At 36.7% G+C, this 21,120-nt stretch overlaps 1 protein-coding gene across 6 annotated transcripts in view; it reads right to left on the bottom strand.

The window, feature by feature from the left end:
* LOC112104177 (arf-GAP with GTPase, ANK repeat and PH domain-containing protein 1) overlaps positions 1–21,120 on the bottom strand; it is a 645,071-nt gene that overhangs the window by 338,874 nt on the left and 285,077 nt on the right. For 5 of the 6 annotated variants that reach the window (XM_024196351.3, XM_024196345.3, XM_024196347.3 and 2 more), the window contains one exon: positions 17,422–17,556. The exons of the other annotated variant lie outside the window; for it this stretch is intronic. In XM_024196351.3, the coding sequence (XP_024052119.1) occupies positions 17,422–17,556 (135 nt within the window). The remainder of the gene's footprint in view (positions 1–17,421; positions 17,557–21,120) is intronic. 6 annotated transcript variants of the gene reach the window in all.

Here is a 21,120-nt window from a genome sequence, read left to right as displayed (position 1 = left end):
TGATTTAAATCAACATAAAGGAAATCTTGATTTAAATGATTGATTTTAATCATGTTTTACATTTGTACTTTGTGTGTGTTTTCCTGAAGAAGGTTGATTCTCATTGGTTGGTAACCATTAAAACATGCTAACTTATGACTAAATATATCTCTACACAAAATGTGGTGTGCTTCTTTTTGCTGACCAAGATAAACTATATTTATACACATTTTCTTTAAATGTTTATTTAGATTTTAATTTCTACATTTTTACGTTAAAATTGTAAATGATGCATTTCTTATTTATTAGATGATTAATTTTTTATTTGTGATGTCAATATTTAGATGGAATTTCAATTCAATTAAAAATGCATAAAAGCAGCATTGCATTACATTATTATTAAATCAGACTACCTTAAATGTCCTGGGTATATAAGAAAAAAGTTGATCAAAACATGTTTTACATTTAAAACTGATTTGTTAAACAAAAGAGATATCTGTAGTCAAGGCACTGAATTGAGGGGTTCTGGTGACTATGCCCCTCAAGATTTTAGAACTAGTAGATCTCATCCTTTCACACTTAGTTTTTTAACCAGAGATTAGAAGAGGAGAAAAAGCTTTTTTGCTTTTTCAATTCCCAATTGATTTCTTAACTTTAAATTAAATTGTCATTCAACTGAACTAGTTAAACTGAAACGAAGAAAATATTCTGTCTGCACCTGCAGAAGGGGCTACTGCTGTCAAAAGCTTGTTGAGCACTTCAACCAACTCTGGTCCCATGTGATTAGCCAGTGACGTCCAACAGTTCAACTGTTTGACTGTAAAACTAGGCAGCAAAAATTTACTGCTTATTATTTTTTGTATTTAATTTAAATGATTTTAAGAGGTTATAATTAGGGCTGTCAAACAATTAAAAATTAATTGCGATTAACTGCATGATTAAAAATTAACTGTGATTAATCGTGCGATTAATCACGCTGTTAAACAATAACAGAATACCATTTATTTAAATATTTTGGATGTTTTCAACACTTTCAAATATATTGATTTGAATTCCAACACAAAATACAAAGCGTACATTGCTCACTTTATATTTATTTGTTCATTACAAATATTTGCACTGTAAAAAACAAAATAAATAGTATTAGGTGAATTGAAAAATACAAGTCCTGTAGTGCAATCTCTATCATGAAAGTTGAACTTACAAATGTAGAATTATGTAAAAAAAATAACTGCATTCAAAAATAAAAGTGCTATTCAAATGCCTGTTCTCACTTTCAGGTGACATTGTAAGAAGCGGGCAGCATTATCTCCCATAAATGTAAACAAACCTGTTTGGCATAGTGATTGGCTGAACAAGAAATAGGACTGAGTGGACTTGTAAGAGCTAAAGTTTTACATTCTTTTGTTTTTGAGTGCAGTTATGTAACTCAAAATAAAATCTACATCTGTAAGTTGCATTTTCACGATAAAGAGATTGCACTACAGTACTTGTATGAGGTGAACTGAAAAATAATATTGCTTTTGTTTATCATTTTTAAAGCACAAATGTTTGTAATAAAAACAATACAAAGTGAGCATTGTACACTTTGTATTGTGTTGTAATTGAAATCAATATATTTGAAAAAGTAGAAAAATATTCAAAAATACGTAATACATTTAAACTGGTATTCTATTTAACAGTGCAATTAAAACTGCAATTAATCATTTTTTTAATTGCAATTAATTTTGAGTTAATCACGTGAGTTAACTGTGATTAATCGACAGCCCTAGTTATAATAAATGTAAGCCTTAACATAGATTGTCAATTTCAAATTTAATTTAAAAAAGATTTTTAAAAAAGAAACCTGTATTGAATTCAAACAAATCTTATTTAAATAAAAAATATTTTTAAAATCATCTATTTTTATCCATCCTGACAGACTGCATTATTCTTTATATTGAATTAACCAACCACTCTGGAGTTACAGGAAGCGGCTGCCAAATTTCCTGTTAACCACAAAATACTGCACTAGAATAAGAATTTAAGGGCCTTGCTACAGAATTTAAATCTAGTTTACCACAGTGGACAAGATTACGGTTACGATTTAGTCACAAATATTGTTAGGAAAAGTCATGGACAGGCCACGTGCAATAAACAAAAATTCACGGCCCGTGACCTGTCCATGACTTATACTATAAATACCTCATACGAAATCAGGGAGGGGGGGGCGCGCCTGGGGGCCAATGGCCCCAGTTGCCGGGGACCACCAAGAAGCGGCTGCTCTGGCCGCCCAGGCAGTGGCCAATGGGACTGGCTGTGGGGCCCCCGCTCCAGCAGACCTGGGGTCAGCCACACTGGCCACCGCAGAACTCACGAACGTCACAGAAAGTAACAGAATCTGTGACTTCTGTGGACTCTGTGACAAACATGGAGCCCTAGACATGGTGCCTTGACTAGTGTACTGAGTACACACACACACACACACACCCTCTTTTGGATGGCTTTTAAAAGCTTCTCATGACATATGTCTTGATGGCAAAGAATGGAACAATTAAGGACATGAAATGAACAGAGAGCTTAACTCAAGTGCAGATTATTTGTTCTAAATATTTATTTCAAATGCTTGTTACCTAACAGGATCTGAACTTCTGCACTGTAGCCATTAGAAGAACACGAAACTGACTAAAAACTGAGTAAAGAGAAACCTATATTTAAGGGTAACCGTACAGTAGTTATTATATGAGGTATAAATGTTACAATTCTTATCAGGCAATTACCCCAACTGCTAACTTTGATAATATACTTTGTACTGTAGCAACTTACCGTTATCACTATAGTTAAAACAATTGTCAGAGGTTTATTAAATACCTCCATTTTCAACGTTTATTAATCAGCCACAAACGATATGAACCATATTTTTAAAAGTATTATTTTTTAATTACAAAACAGAATGCTTTTGTACTCCTAAAACTCAACCCTATTTTTAGCTAGTAATTTTAAGTCCAAGCACTCATTTATGGAAAGTGATGTATGGAATCATTACATACGGGCGCAGATGCACTTTTATATGCATGCATAAGAGAGGAAAGAGAAAGAAGTTTTGTGGGGTTGTTTAGGCTGAATTCTGCCTTTGGATACACACGTGCAGCTCCCCTATAAGTAAATATTTCAGTGGGAGTTGCACATGGGTACTTAAAGGCAGAATTAGCCAAGTAGTTCAGACACTTCTTTTGAACTGCAAAATTTTTCAATAAATACAACTCTGTTTAAAACATGGACTTCGTACACGTCTACTAGCAGGATAATGTCACCAATAGATTATGTTAAGTTTAGACATATTATAAAAGACTGACAGTCGACAACTCAGAAGTCACAGCAGCCAATGTCAAGTGTATTTATATGATGAAAATGAAATAACTATTCAGTTACTTGCATCAAAATATTTTAAGCTTACAAAAAACACAGAAAACAAACCAAAATATGACAGGAATCAACAAAAGTTTGGCTCAAAGCGAAAAATCAAGAAATTCACAGTAAAGGCAGAGGAGTGTATACTATGCATACGAAGCTGTGTGAGAAAAGTTGACAGCAAATTGAGATTAAACCTTGACACATTTTCAATAGTTCCACCCAGAGTGCACACAGGTATGTGTACCTGGATTGTGTCCACTCAGTCTACTAACAGCAGTTCTTGATCTTACATGTTTAATTCTTGTTTAAAGCTCTGAAACTTAACAAGCAGTGACATTGTTCTAATGACATTCTGAGCTGGAAGCTCATATTCTGTACCCTTTTGTTACAGAGTAAGTCTTACAATAATGATATCTTTATACCTATCCTGTCCTCTTGCTAAGGATCTTTGCACTTAGGCACTTTTGACAATTTGACCCCAACTCTGTTCATTCACTATTACTAAGCCACTGAATATGGTTTGAAATGAATCTGTGAAAGACCCAGAGGTTAAATTAAAGTCAAACTAAAGATGAAACACCATATTTACAATTGGAAGATTAAAACCTTGTAAGACAGACAGAATAAGGACACGTTAGGGACAATTAAAAATCCAAACACTTCACAGACAATGTCATGCTAAACTCCAACCTTGCTGAAAAACAGATTGTGGTAACTTATATATGTTTTTAAGAACAGGCGCAATGGATTACTGAAGAAAATGTAAGCATTAAAGAAGTTCTCTCAGGACTTCAGTTAAAACCCTCACGATAAATACTAGCTTTGAGCAACCCGTATATGGCAAGATTCAACAGCGTTTATAGTAAGAATAGTAAAAAAGAGCAACGTGAAGGATAGTCTACTAAAAAAAGTGCTGAAAAATCAGACATGCCAAATCTGTGAGAAAAAACAGAAATTGGGCTTGTTTTTGGCTTAATTGGCTTGTGAGTTGCTTGTTAGCTAGCTTTTGGCTTGTAGTTTGTTGCTTCTTTTTATTTTTTTAAATCAGCTCCCAGCAAGGGGGGCAAGCAGGGGGGAGAGAGTCAGGGGTGCACAGTGGGCCCACCACAGTCCCAGACTGCACGCCGTGGGGATCTAGTCACATAGTGTGTTGGGTTCTTATGGATTGGCTCGTTTTGGCCTTGTTTTGAAATGGGATCAGCTTGATTTTTGGCTTATTGTGAAAGTCGGGGTGCTTATTTACCGCGTGAAAGTTGGCACCTGTGCTGAAAATGAGCAGTAGTTTAGAAGGTCCTTCGGAAAATAATACTGTCAGAAGTAAGGAAAAGGATGTCAATGTGATAAAGGGATTTAAATGGTTACCACTTAAAGCAGCATATGCTCTGGGGAGCCCTTCCTGGCCCTTATCTAACCTTGTGGTGAACTCAACCAGCCCCCATTACAACATCATTAGCAACAGCTGAAAGCAGAGCTTAAGGCTCTAGCTAGCAACCATTACAAAAAGTGAGCTGTATTTCTTATTCTTGCATTCAGATACATCCCCTGCAACTGAACATCCTGAGTTTGCAGAATAACTCGATAAGCAAAGTTAAATAATCAGACTGTGATTCAGATCCCTTGGCACTGAATCTGGGAATTTATCATTCCTCTGTTCAACCTCTTCCACTGGTCCCACCAGGAAATCTTACACTCAAAACCTAACAGCAGGATGGTTTTTATAACCTCACCTCTCTCAAACTGACAGGATAGCTGCTTATTTCCAATCTATTCAGAATAAAACTCTGCAAGGTCTGATTCAATAACACTTAGCAGCAGCATGTTTTCACAGTGTGCTAACAGCAAAACTGAAATAAACGGATACTGCAGCCTGCAAAATAACAATACAGCAGAAACAGATTAGCAATAGAAATGTATGTGTAATACATTTTTTAAAAGATACTGCTGTATACCACCTTAAATAACAGGGCATTATACTATAGACAGGTATTTATGCAGAATCTTATACTTTGCTAACGTAGTCTGCATTTAATAGCAACAATGAATTTAACATGGTATTCAGTGAAGAACAACAGCAGAAACCAGATTCAATTACTAAGTGTAACATAAGAATACAGTTTGATATAGGCTAGAAATAAATGTAATGTGATACTAACCTTAATCTTAACTAGTAGCTAGAAAGGAAACAAAACCCCAAAGCACCTGGCATTAAGTCAAGCCTTTCCCCCAAAGCTAAATTTTTATAACCTGCATGAAAGATTACATACCGTTCCCATCACTGGATCCTGGGACAGTCAGCCCAAAGATCAATAGATCCAAGTGGCAGATCACCACCATGAAGCAACCTTCTCAGCTGAGTCTGCCAAGTGTGGAGCTCAAAATCTCCAGGGGGCTCAGGAGCAGTAGCACCTTCTGTAATATCGAGACCTGTATTCTTTCAAATTCAGCAGGGCACTGACCCCTCCGAATGCAAATCTCTATCAGAACCAGCCAATGACATCTCACTCTATCCATCTACCCACCATGCTTCTCATTCTCTTAGTCCTGATCTTCAGCTTCTCTCAACATGGTGTCCCTCCCAGCCCCCTCTGCCCCATCATCTCTTCCCCATCTCCCTGCTCTCCCAGTCCCTGCCCACTTTCACATTCCTTCCCAAACGCCGGTCAACAGCTCCAGTCCCCCTAAAAAAGCCTCACTATTAAAATTAGATTTAATTGGATTTTAAAAAGCAATATGCACATATCTTAGCAATTGAAGACTTGCTTAAGACACACCTAAATAACCTTACATTTGTAACATGTGCGCTTCCTTTCTCCCATTGTTTTTATCACTTTCATTGTGTCTTATATTTTGATTGTAAGTTCTTCAGGGCAGGAACATGCCTTTCTTATTTGTCTGTGAGGTACTGAGCAAATTTCTTAAGCCATCCTATATAGCAAATCCAGCATGCAGGACAGTTTATGGATTCCAGTAAGAGACACATTCCAACAGTAAGTATATGCTGGACGCTCTGAAATGACATCAATCATCACACAGTCATTGCTCTTCTTTATGACTAGAGACTGACCAACCCCCCAAAAAACCCTACACACAAAAAAACACACCTATGTCATTTAAAAATCAAGCTGCTGATCATTTTAGCAGAAACATCCAACTAGCAAGTATCTGTCTTGTTGCCAGAATGGAGGCTGAGGGTGCGTGCTCGTTGTCTAGAGTTAATGGTACAGGGAACTAGAAAATCAACTCAACCGCCTCCACCACCTCCCAAACGAGGTATTTGTCTACAGGAAGAAAGTAAATATATCCCCTATAAGCAACTAACACCCAAACCAACTCTCATCCTTTCCAGCTTGCCAGACCTTCCCACCTTTACTGTACCCTGTGCCAAAGTCTCCCACTTTCCTTCAACTACTTCTGCAATGCAACATTGTTAATACAAAATCCTGCAGCATCATGCAAACTCCAAATTTAGGAACAGCATATGTTGAAAACACATGCCCATAGAAATGTAAATTGAATTTAATATCAACATAAATAATATGAGATATAGTGCACTGCTTGGACTCTTTTTTTCCCCTCATTTCATTCATAAAGGGCTCTGACTTGAAAAAAAATTTAAGCACCTTCAGCTAACTTCAGTGCATAACAACATTTGGAATGCTAGGCCATTGTCCTGCAGAATACATAGCATGCTGCTACAGTCCCGCTGGCCAATTTAAGAGCAGAGTTAATTGATTATGAAGATAATCCAACCTAGTACTACAGTGACTGCAACATGGGGCCCTCCAGAATGAAGTCTTCACAATGGAAAAATTTGGGCAGATGCCCAAGATTCCAATAGGCGGATGGGGAGATTTTATATTCAAATTCTTTTAATATTGTAATACCAAATGAGTCATTTACTGGATCTCGACCTTCACTTTTTGTTTTTAATGGGCTGCAGAAATCCAGAGAGATTCCAGTTTTCTATACTATTTAAACCTTCCTACTCCTTTCCCCTTCATTTTTCCAAGGAGTTAAAATTTTCTTTTTAACTTCTACTTCTGTATACTGCTGATCCAATAACTTCTCATACTTTATGGAGTGTGTCTTATTGCAGGTCTAAATGATCTCTTAAACCAGTGTGTTAGTTTTATTATGCCTGTATTCTCAACAGTAAAAGGGAGGAGGGGAAGCTACATAAAAGCAATCCTTGGATACTGTTACACTGCTCCCTAGTGACCTCTTCCTAAATTACAAGATGCTTTATTTTTTCCACAATATTTGATAAAATATCCAAGTTCTGCTGGTAGAAAAACATTCTATATTCCATATAAACACAATAAGTATGCAAAAAACAAATCTAACTCAATGCTAGGTAGTTTCTTCCTTAATTGCTCCAAACTAAGCTTAGTAAATAAAATACAAAATAATCTAGTCCTTCAGGGGTAAAATTTTACAAAAGCACCTAAGTGACTTAGGAGTCTAAGCATTTTTGACATTCAGAGGGACTTAGGAATCTTTGAAAATTTTACTATATATCTAATGTCAGTATAAGGGTAAGGGTTTGTCCCAAGAATGTTAAAGTCTTATAAATACAGTACACTTTGAACACTTGTTTTAACATCTTTAGTAAAGGAGATATACTATACTTTGTATGTCTCCAGGAGTCATTCACTAGATTTTATATATAAGTATGTATACACCTATAGGGAAATGAAGAGGACATTACACAAAAGGCAAAAAGCAGTAGCTACTTCAAAAAATCTTATTCTCCAAATCAAGTTAACACCCAAACAAAAACAGCCTTGATGGACTGGCATGCCTATTCTCTATGCATTTTCTATAATGAAATTAGATATTGAATACTCTTCAATTAATCCACTACAGAAACATACTGTACTAGTTAGAACAGACCATTAGCAGAAAAAGGGCCAAATAATAGATACATAATTACTTCTACTTCCACGCTGAGTTTACCAAGTATTTTATGGACTACATCAAAACTGCAATCTTTATCCTGTCATGTTAGTCTTAGATTGAGCGTAAGAATGTAGCAAGTTGAGATACAGATCTTAAATATTGTGCCATAACGATTACCTGCTCATGAATACTGGTCAAATAAACATGTCATATGTTTTATTTCCATGAAAAAAAATTTTTACACTAAAATGTGCCTTCATATGACGCAAATAGCTACTTAAAATAAATGGGAGACATGAGATTTTAGTACTCTAGGCTAAACGTGCACAAAAATAATTGGGTATCTTTTGTTTGTTTTGTTAAAAAAGGAAAAATACAAATACCTGAGACTAACTAGAGCCAAAGGATTAATGCCCCAGTGCTACTGCTGCACTGCAGCAATTCAGAATTTAAACAGGCGGATACTGTCCAGCGTTGACTAGTCTGGCTAATGGGTAATCAGGGCCACATGTCACTTCAGATGCTGTACTGTAGCCATTAGCATTCTACCGAAAGGTCACAGCTGTACATTACTGAAATCGAAGTAATTACAGAAGCCAGAGGACCTGCTCCCTTGCTCTGCATAGCACTTTGGATCCACATTGCTCCAGCATCTGACTTCCAACTGAGGAACCCTTGGGGCCACATCTAGTATAAGAGTGAAGATTGCCTCTTCCTAAAATCTGTCAGTGTAAATAGGGCTAAGACTTTATTCTCTACCCATTAAGCTGATTAACATTTCTTAATGAAAATATATCTGTAAAAACTGACTCTATAAGACTGATAGCGAGTGACAGCCTCTCCCTTTAATCCAAATGTACAAGCACTAATACGTCATCCTTATCCTTTACCAGAGATTGTAGTTTACACTTTAAAATACCTTTCTGCTCAAGCAGTTGGGTCAGTACTACAGTGGGCAGGACTGGGAAATAAAATATACTTTTGACATATATACCACATTGGATATATAGTGCATCAAACAAAATCAATGTAATTTTCAGTAGGCATTTCAGGATTCCAACAGCTCCACTTCCAGATTTCTTCAACCCGACACAGTAAGGGGGACATAGCAAAGGGCACAAATTATAAACTGCGGTCAATTTTCTCCTCATCCAACTTTGAGGTATTTATACCTGGTTCAAATAACTCAGAACACAGTGCAATCAAGTCTACAACCTCATCACTACATTAAGCCTTTGGTAGTGACTGTTAGTGGCGACAGCTAATATGTGGTCAAGTAGAAAAGGAAAAATGCAAGAGTCAGCAGCAGCAGAACTGATTTAAGAGGCTAGATCTTGCACACAGCCATATAAGTACCCCACCAGTTATCGCACTAGATCCCTAGCTAAACAAGCTATTTTCTGAGCCTTGTACCTTTTTCCTCCTTCGGCACATGTTCTGAGCTATTTCAGAAGCTAAGGAATTCACCTTTCATTAGACATGATTGCAGCCACACTACCCACAGTAATTGGGATAATTAAATCACATTGAAAAATTCCATTCAAGTGAGGACTTATTTCCAGGGCCTGCTCTAATTTGTCTAGCGGCACCTTAACAATGAGACAGTAAGCAACACTGAAGTTTCAGCAATGCTGGATCTCTACTGAAAAATTGTTCATTACCACTACCAAAGTGAGTAGCTCATATTCTTAAAGCAATTGATTTAAAAGAGAAATACCCCAGAAATTTAGAAATGTGAAAAAACCTGTAAACATCTGTGTTCTGTATAACTTTAATTTATATTAACAACAATGTATTAGTGAGGAATAGTAACCCTGCATGATGTTCATGTTTAAACTGTGCTTATAAAAATATGCAACTGTCTTCAACTTCCACAACTGTTAAGTGCAAAAGAAAAATAAATTGATTGCTAAACTACAGTATCAGGCTGTCCATTAAACTCAAATTATAGGCTCACATTAACAACTTTAAATTAGTTTGCACCTGATGCAAGCAAACTACACAGGCAGATAACATTCTGACATTCTTCTCTGTTGGTGTACATTGAGATAGGTACATAGCATGGTGTTAAAGGGGCCAAAAAACAGAACATCTGAAGGAAAGAAAACAAAAAGACATGCAATTATGAATACATCATGAGCAAAAATAAAAGCAATTCTTAAGTATTAATGGTACATCAAGCTAATTCAAGCAGGCTAAAGTAATTAGAGAGACATCCTGGGGCAGAACACAGACAGTACAATACTGTGCTGCCAAGAAATATTAAAATAATCATTTTCAGTTTCACTGATAAAACTATTTTGATGTGTGGCAAAAGAGAACTACATCTTAATGAGGAGATCTTTTAAAAGACCTATTGTACTTTTATAAAAAAAACCTTCACACAATTTTTCCTACTACCAAAATATATATAAACAGCCTATGACCTGTAAAAGTTTGTCACAGAATACCACACAAAGATAAAACCCATTTTCTTTTATTTAGAGCAGTAATTTATGGCCTGATTCTGCCATCCTTACTCACACTGAATAGTGCCCTAGCTCACAGTAATCCCATAGAAGTCAATGCAGAAGAGCAGCAAAACCAGGCTTTTATTCATCATGTTTAAAAAAAAAAACCCTCAATTTCGATTTAATTAAGTTTGAACAATTAGTAAGAGAAGATGACCAAGCAAAAATAACTTCCAATGAAAATCACATAAGAGAAAGTCTGAACATAAACACATCAGACAGACCAGATTTATGGATCTTAAGGAACTGAGAGAATTAGATCCATTTATTATACCACAAATAATCACTTTTGAAAAATCACCAGCCACCATGAGGATACTGAACAGTAAGACTAAAGCAAACAGAACAGATTTCCAAAAAAGATAAAATTAAGCTGTCCTGACCATTCAAATTTCTACAATTCAAATTTCAAAGAAAAATAATTTTGAGAAGAATCATTAACAACTACCTAATCCTAGAAAATACCATTGATATATTAACAAAGTAACAAACTTATAAAGAATATATTTTCCGAGACAAATGTGATTTAAGTCAAGAGCAAAATTTCCATTACGTTAATAGAACATGCTAGTTGCAATATATTTGGATTTTCATAAAGCATGAGATACCATTTCACAAAATTTTACTTAAAAAAATTCAATTTGCTTATTGACCGAAACAATGAAGTAGACTGAAAAGTGGCAAAAAGATCATCAATGTTTATGGGTCAACAGCAGCCGATCAGGCTGTGTGAGAGTATGCAGGCGGTTAACGCAAAAATCAATTTTCCGTCCAGTCTTACTTAACAATATCTGAATGAAGGAGCAAACAGCGCTTTACTGAAGTTTGCAGATGAAATTTAATTAGGAGGATTTACCAACATCTGTCAAGGCAGAAAATACACAGGAGAACAAAGATATTTTTAAAAGGTGGACAAATAATAAAATTAAATTCCAACTGGAAAAGATGAAAAAAACCTAGGGTTGCTATTGGGTAGGAATTTAGAAATTCTGAACTTGAATTTATGTAGCCTAATTTCCTGATAGTGGAAGCAACCTGGTAGATGATATTCCATCACCTATACCCACAAGTATTTGTGGGTGCAAATTTACAGGTCATTTTTTAAATATGACTCGAATTCTAACATGGGAGCTCCAAACCTAATGCTAAAAATTTTTATCTACCACCAATTCTATAATTCTATTCTTTATACAATGCTTACTACCATGCGCCATTACTGGAAAATCTAAAACAGAATGACAGGACAGCAATAAAGACAAGGAAGAAGTAGGAGAATAAGAAAAAAGGTGACTAGACAGCACATATTCATCTGTATAATATATAGTGATGATCATAAACACATATTAATACAAACAACTAACAGTTGTGAAGGCTTATGAGATATCTAATAGAGAGTGTTACCTACCCCCATCAGCTTAACACAAAGTGATAAAAATCTACAGTAACTCCTCACTTAAAGTCGTCCTGGTTAATGTTGTTTCGTTGCTGATCAATTAGGGAACATGCTCGTTTAAAGTTGTGGAAAGAAGAACAGGAGTACTTGTGGCCCCTTAGAGACTAACAAATTTATTAGAGCATAAGCTTTCGTGGCTACAGCCCACTTCTTCGGATGCATATAGAGTGGAACATATATTGAGGAGATATATATACACACATACAGAGAGCATGAACAGGTGGGAGTTGTCTTACCAACTCTGAGAGGCACCCCCTTCTAACGTCGTCGTTTGGCAGTCGCCTGCTTTGTCTACTGCTTGCAGGAAGAGCAGCCCATTGCAGCTAGCTGGTGGGGGCTTGGAACCAGGGTGGACCTGCAGCCCCACTATCAGCTCCATGCTCCCCTAAATTCCCTGAGCAGCAGCTGCCTGCAATTCAGCTGTGTCCCTCCCCCCACTGCCATGTGCTGCTCCTGCCCTCTGCCTTGGAGCTGCTCCCCGAGACTCCTACTTGCTGCACGGGGGGGGGGGGGGAGGGAAGGAAGAGGGGGGCTAATGTCAGGGTGTCCCCCTCCCCCCTGCACCCTGCTTACCCATCTTCCATAGAGCAGGGGGGACAGACCAGGACTCAGGAAGCTTGCAGCAGCTGCCTCTCAGCAAGCTGATCTAATTAACAAGGCAGTGTACTTAAGGGAAATGCGCATATCTCCCTCCATTCCTGCTGCCTTGTGTAGAGAGAGAGTTAACCCTGGAGGGCTCAGCCAATTGCTAGTTCATCATTTAGAAGTAAGGGAAATATCCCACCCTCTGACTCCTCAACCTCAACCAAGCTTCACAATCATCACTGTGTACCAATATTAAATTGTTTGTTTAAAAAACTTATACTGTGTGTGTGTATATATATATATATATATATATATATATATATATAATTAGTCTTTTGTCTGGTGAAAAAAATTTCCCTGGAACCTAGCCCCCTCATTTACATTAATTCTTATGGGGAAATTGGATTCGCTTAACATCGTTTCGCTTAAAGTCGCATTTTTCAGGAACATAACTACAACTTTAAGTGAGGAGTTACTGTATATGTAAAATCCAAGAGGAGATATTTATTGAACTGGTGTGTTTTACAATTAATTTTAGTACCCATAAACTTGTCTTATTAATGGCTCTATTAACCAGTTTCCTTACATACATTCTGGTAACTTGCTGCATGCCTGAATCATACTGTGTACAGTACTTTCTGAAGACTGCTTAATTGGTGAAGATTTTGCAAAAAAGGTCATGTTTTAAAGCCCGTTTGTTCCATAGATACAGAGAAATTGTTCTACCACCAAATTTTATTAGGAATTACCACACTCATTAGATTATCACTCATCAGGTACACAGTTATGTTAGGTACAACCATCAAATCTTTCTTAAAAATTGACATTCTACAAAGGCTTCAAGCATCAAGTCAAAAACTTTTAATTAAATAGAATTTTAAAATTGTAACTGGGCCATGAAAATGTTTGCATGCCTATACTGGATCAGAGCTTAATCTTACTGCTACAATACACCTTCACTCATCCCATTCTCTCCTTGTTTTGTTTTTTTTCCTATACATGCTCATCATAGGAGGTCCCTAAAATTAGACTTCAGGCGTGGGATAATGTATTACTGTTTTGTAAAGTGCTTGAACAAACAGTAACTACCACCAGCACCACCCCTCCCCGATTACTACTACCACCACTACCCCTCCCCCACTCCCACCCCTCCCCCACTCCTCCTCCTCCTAATATTGAAAGTGGCCTGGGTGAGGAATGATGGAGGGTGGGAGTCCAGGAGCTCCTTGGTTCTAATCCTGGTTATGTCACTTATTTGCCATGCTGCCTTGGACAAGTCACTTCAAGATCTGACATGGTAAAGTAGTTCAGCACATGCTTAATTTTAAGCATGTGAACAGTTGTACTCAAGTCAATGGAATGCTTAAAGTTAGGTGGGTGTTTAGGTAACTTGCAGGATTGGGGCCTCAGACTCTTCATACATAAAATGAGGATAATCATTCTTACCGCCACCTATTTCAATATCACCAGTGGGAAGCACAGGAGAGAAGGGATAACAACTGAAAGTCTGTACAGAGTTTCGACCATACAAAGTGCTATATAAAAGCTAATAAAACATTAACACAGCATGTTCAAAACAGCTACAAGAAGCTAAAATTTTCCATGTCTGCCATCTCTCCACCGAAAATCTCTTACAATGGGCAACCTTTTAGACGTTTTAGTGCATTAGTAGTGACACATTGTGGGCACCCTCAGTAAATTAGGTCAGAAGTATACATACAAAATTAAATAGCCCCTAACACCACCTGCCATCCAGTACAGAAATTAAAATAGAACACAATATATTTTAAATACAGGACCTTTCAAAAATGGTTGATTTTCCTTACCTATTAAATATGGCTTCACAAAACGTTTTTTGTTCTTCAGCCAAAAAGTAAGACGGTGACAAAGACAAAATAATTGCATAAGATTTTCCTCATTACACACATTGATTTTCTCAGAGCACTAATGGGAATTACTCAGGCATATTCCTATAAGGATAAAACCCTACATCTTAAGAAGACTATTCCTCTCCCCTCTCCCTCCCCCCCGTAATCATTGTTACATAAGGCAAAACACTGACATATGGTATCATAAGCCCTCTTCACTTTCAAGGAACTGTAATTTTGTTTCTACAGAATCACTGCATCATTTCATAAAGACCAAATTGAATCTGGTGTTTCCCATAGCTGTAAATCACAGGTGAATCATATTTAATCTTGGTAAGTATTTTCCCAAAGATGTCTGAAATCAGTTAATCAATTGGCCATTGATCAGGATTTGTATTACCTGCCATAAATTTTTCTTTTTGGCCAAAAGTTACCTCTTCTTTTATTGAAGTCAATGGCACAACTCTCACTGACTTCAATGAGAATACAGGCTGCTGTCCTAGTCTGAAAAACACTTCACTTTATGTATAGGCAATTCTATGCCACTCAGCATACTGAACATTTAAAATTCACCACCACTTCACATATTCTAACAATGTTTTCCCACAGTATATTTACTCCTTGTATTCACTACATAGCATCACTAACATTATAGGAAAAGGCCACAGTATGTAATAACCAGCTCATCCAGTACAAATATGCACAAGTGGAGGAGTTGTATCACTGTATAATTCTACAAGTTCCATCTCCCAAGAGTTCCCTGAGAAATGAGAGGGGATGGAATCCCAAAAGTTTTTAGGGTATATGTAATGAAAAATAAACTGCAGCTAATCGCAAACAAGGACATTAAACTTTTATTTTTTGCACACAAAATCTTAGAAATTAATCTTTGATACAGGGAATATGAAGAGAACACAATGGATTTCTCCTCAATACTCTAAGAACAACGTGGATAAACAAATTGTATTAGCTGAACTATTAAGAATAAAAATAACCTCTCCATTTGGAATTTAAACCAAGAGCAATTCACTTCAGTACTTCCACTTACAGAAAGTCTGTTTGGTCTATTTTTCCTCACTTCTTTTGCACATACACCACTTATGCTAGTTTACACCATACGCCATTTTTGGTGGTATGTAGTGTCCACACCTGCGTAGCCACCCTAGCAGAGGTATAAACAGCAGTGTAGCCAGTGAGGAATGGCTCAGGCAAGTGAAGACACATGAAAGGTGTGGGTATGTATGTACTAGCTCAAGCAGTGCCTTCCTATCTACACGGTTATTTTTAGCAGTGTAGTGTGCTGCTACCTCCCCACTGATGGAGCCTTTCTCCACCACAGAGGAAGGCTCTGGCACTGGGGAGGCAATGGAGAAAGGCTCGGGCAGCTCCCCATGGCTGGAGCCCTGACTCACCACAGGGAAACATTCCTGCAATAGGGAAAGGCTCTGGCAGGGGAGGGGCAGCTGCCAGAGCCTTTCCCCTCCACTGAGAAAGGCTCTGGCAGGGGAGAGGCAGCTGCCAGAGCCTTTCCCTGACACATATAGCGACACACCGTAGCGTGGACTCGGCCTGCTTTTCACTGCAGCATGTAGCTACACATATACTACATGCCAGCAAAAGTGGTATGTAGTGTAGACAAAACCATAGACACTTATTGATGAGATGGCATCTCATGTAAACTATGGTTCTTACAAGAGAAAACCCAGAGACTAGAACATGGCAGAGATCAGGAACTTCAGGAAATAGTTTTAAATAATTAATTTTTTTTCTTTAAAAATTAGAATAATTTCTGTAGTGGCCAGTTTACAGTTGGGGATAAAGTAACGTATTGATTAGTACAGTGGAAGACAGAAGATGCCTCAAATATACACAGTATGTGGAACTACCACTAGAGGGAGCACAGAGACTTGTTTCATACACAGAAGACATTTAGGAACTGCATATTTCTTTTCCATTTTTTGTTTTATTGTGTTTATTTAGCTATTGTGTTTTCCCCTCAGGTACACAATGGAGCTTTTTCCAGGAGTAACTGTCCAAGTAAACAATTGTGAGTCAAGTTACATATTTAGTGTTTTTCTTCCATGCTGTATTAATTAGTTGGAACATCTTCTCACACCAGTCCATAAAGTCACTACTCCCTGTCTTTTAAATCCCTCCCTAAGACTCAATTCTACTCTGACGGCTAGGTGAAATTGCCAGTTGATAACAGTTATGTGGATGCCATGAGAGAATTTTAATACTGATCTTATGCATTTTATTTATATAATCAGATTTCATATTCTACTCTCTTAATTTTTAAAAATGTGTTTAGTTATATCTTTATTATACATGTCTATTAAGTGGAGGTAATTACATAAAAGATTACCCACAGTCACACAACTTCAGTGTCTGTTATATAGTATAACTGTATGAAGACATTTCTTAAGTAGATATAAATATAATCTGCATAAATAACAAATGTACTCATGATATTATGGTTCTAATGTATTGTTTCTTTCCAACCAGGAAGGGACTGAACCCAGCAGCTGGAGATAACTGGAGTACAGAAGGCTGTATGTGTATGCACAGTGCTGAGCAATTCCCAATGGGACTCTAGGTGTTACCGAAATAAAAAATCTCAACCAGGATTAAATCTTCTGAACTATATAGCAGGCAGTGGTCATTAATCTGGAGAACACTTTGGTTACAGTATGCTGTGTGATACTGAGTAGAAAAAAAAAAAATCCATCTTTACCATCTTGGAAGACCCTTTCCACATTCAGCCCGTAAGTAGCACAGGTTTCATAGTAAGTGCATCTCTTCAAATCGTTCGACAGCTTTCTTGCTCTGGCATCATCAATAACACGTGGATTATTAGAGCTTATAGCATCTATAGTAACAGCATGCAGAGAGGGAAAAAAAGCAACAGCATTAGCAGTTTTATCGTGATAACAAATCCTGTATTCAACAGCAGCAGTTTATATTTACAAAACATCCTATTCCTACAGAGCCTACAAGGTGCTTAAATGTAATCCTAAAAACAAATTCATACAAAAAACTTCATAAAGAGACTAAAGGTTGCACAGATCAGCAAAAAAACCAGGTACTGTCAATTTAAGATTGCATAACGGTAACTTTCCCTTTTTGCATATAATACACATCCAACACAAACTGCTTTTTATATAAATTCTCTACCTTCTAAGACATGTAAATATCATAAATTTTCCTCTGCACCCATATACAATACATTTAAAGAGACAATGTTTCCTCTAGTAATATTCCACAATAAAAGTATTGTTCAGAGGTGCATCTTGGACTCTTCTCAGGAAACACAGGAAAAACAGAGTCCTATTATCAGTATTTCTTTTTTTCAATGATTTCTACTATATTGTACTTTTAATTGTGACCTAACAAGCTGTCTTAATAAAGTTAAGTATTACTTCACCAGAGAACTGGCTATACTTTAAAACACCGTTTAACTCTGTAATTAGTGAAAAATTTGTTTTCAAAGTTCATAGTTCTATACTACTGATCTTCAAGTCACTGATACAATTCTAACTGGAAAATAAATTGTAACTTTTCCCCCTAAGTTACCTTAAAATGCATATAAGGCTACCAGGTGGAATATATTTAGCTGTATTAAATAGTAATAATATACTTAGAGTAAGATATATTAACAAAATACAACCAATACTGCTGTAATCCTTTAAGGAAGCAAATTACTTTTAGATCCCTTATTAACACCAGCACATTGACTAATATGCTAAGTATTATGTAAAAATGACTTTCATGGATGTCTGATATACAGAGTAGTAGGATGTAGAGACGCGGAAGTGATGATACTACCATAACACATAAGCAAACTTCTTCATTTGAGTGTTTAACCACCAATATTAATGGCCTCTTCATGTGGTATTGTAGGATAGTGTTGTCTGTTAATTTTTAAGAAATAAAAATATGGAAAAAATAAAAGTTAAGACTTGGCTAAGGACCAAGGGCAACAGAACTCTACCGGGTTCCAAAATGTATAGTGTAAATTCCATAATTCAACTCTCTCACCACAGTCCTTGCAGACATTACAAGGGTCACAGGAGTTCTTCCCTCCTTACAGATTCTGCAAAACCTTGGTTCAGTCCCTACACATCCCACAAACTATGCATTAAGTTTAGTTTACATTTCGCTTACCTGAGTATATATCTCCAGCCATCCTGCCTAGGTATAGGCGGCAGTTAGGAGACCTCACTTGCACACTTCACAAGTCGGCCAGTTCCCTTTTCTTGACCACTACACATCCAATATACAGCAGCCCTTCTTACAACCACTGCAACTTGAAATAGTCCTCAGAAGCCTTTGCACAGGTCTGGGCATAGGTAAATAGCCCAGTTTACTGCAAAATTAAAGTGGCTATGCATACATGCATTGCCCATCTTTCCTTAGATTTACACTTAGGGCCTGATTCAAAGCCCATTCAAGTCAATGGATTTGGATTATACCGTTAATGAGTTTAGCAAACACACGTTCTGTACATGCTCAAAATGCCATTTTAAAGGCCAGAGAAATCAAACCCATTTTCTGATGCAATACTCCTCAGTGAGGACTATTCTCCATGCAAATCTCAATACTAAATTATCAGGCATTTTAGCTGTAGGGCTGATCTGAATAGGTTGCAAGAATTATTTTATTATAGGAAGAAGATTACCGGTTTCCTTCTCTTTGTGTTCAAAAAGACTGAACCATTTTTGCTCTAACTTTCAAAAACCACTCACCTATGGGCAGAGATCATTTCTGGAAAATTTCATCCACAAAGATCAAAATGTCAGTTAGTAATGAGCAACTGAAAACAGGGGAATGTAACAGCAACTGTTATGCTATCTTCAATATAGTGGGTTGCAATCAATGTCCTATTGTAACATAGTACATACATAACTGATAACATTTCCCTCTGGAAATGTAAACTGAAGTAGTTGATGGTATCCGAGGAAACATCTAAGAATTCAAGAGTAATCACACTAAAATCTTTGGAGTAAAGAAACGGATGTCATGGAGAAATTAATTTCACACCTTAGGACCCAACACATGACACTGACTTAAAACAGGATAGTGGTATTCCTAAATAGCAGCTGATTGTAGATATCCATTGACACTCCCACAGCACCAATCAAGCAATAGATTTTATCTACACACTTGAATATAAACAATTAACATAATTAGAGAGTCATTGAGAGGATTAACTCTTGACTGTTCATAGCAATCATATTATACAAGCTATTACTGATGTTCATCCTTCAGCTTCCAGGATCAGAAACCAAACTGCTGCTATAGTATGATCCTCATAATAAACCATCACCTATGTGTCAGGATTTCCCAATATTTTGAAGCGATATGATTGTACTCACATTGTCACCTTGTTCAGCTCTCAGAACTCTGAGAAATGCCAACTGACTAGGAAAGTGGTTAGTTTAGTCCTGATAAAAACTCCACTACAGCAGAGTGTTTTACATTGCAGTTCTCACCTGTACCACTTACAAACTGATACTGTGTGAAATTACACAGCTCTTCCTCATTAGCTATATGGCCCCAATTCAGGAAAGCGCACATGCTTAAGTCCCATTAATTTCATTGACTATTCACATTCTTAAAAGTTAAGTACATATTTAAGCGTTTTGCTAAATGAAGGTCTATACTACCTTTATATCTCATATGAAAAAAGAATCCAGCACATTTTGGATATAATCAGCTGCTATTTAGGAATACATATATATAAAACCTATATTTTTATATATACATTTGTGAATTCTGTATACTAAGCTACCACCTTCATGATGATCCTCATTCATTTCACAGTGGGAAGATGTAGTTATCCCACACAGGTAATGAGAAGATTCGAAGAGGTGATTTAGTGAATGAAGAAAATTGAAAGGAATAATGTAAAGGGTTTTTTAAAGCGTTTATTCATGGAACAATTGACAGAGCAAGGAGACCTAATCATAATGTATGTATTGTTTGAAACCGCAATTTACTTTAATAGGGTTTTTAGCATTAACTTACCCACTTGTCAGGGCATTATAAGGACTAGTTAATATTGTAAAATACTTTGAAATGTATAGCACTAAAACCCATTACAATTCAGACCAACACACACAACGATAACATTTTCCTGTTTCCCATGGCAGCTTATAGTAACAATGCAAAAACTGCAGCATCATGAAAGTGATCAGAAAATGTACCTAAGATTCAGCTACAATTTATTTAGTAGAAACCAATGAGGTTTCCATGATATAAAATCTCATCTGAACTTGAATATAAATTGCCATTACTGTGAATACACTTGGCATTCCTGTCTGAAGTATATTACTTCGGTTAATGTTTCAAACATTTTAAATCTTACATGTTCTGTAAGGTACCGACTGAAGCATATTGGTTTTTATACTGCTATCTATTACCTGACATAAAA

This window comes from Terrapene carolina, unplaced genomic scaffold (genome assembly GCF_002925995.2).
Source record: "Terrapene carolina triunguis isolate 2854851 unplaced genomic scaffold, T_m_triunguis-2.0 Scaffold174, whole genome shotgun sequence".
NCBI lineage: Eukaryota > Metazoa > Chordata > Testudines > Emydidae > Terrapene > Terrapene triunguis.
The sequence above is the reverse complement of the archived record's forward strand: the minus strand, read 5'-3'. Positions and strand labels throughout refer to the sequence as shown.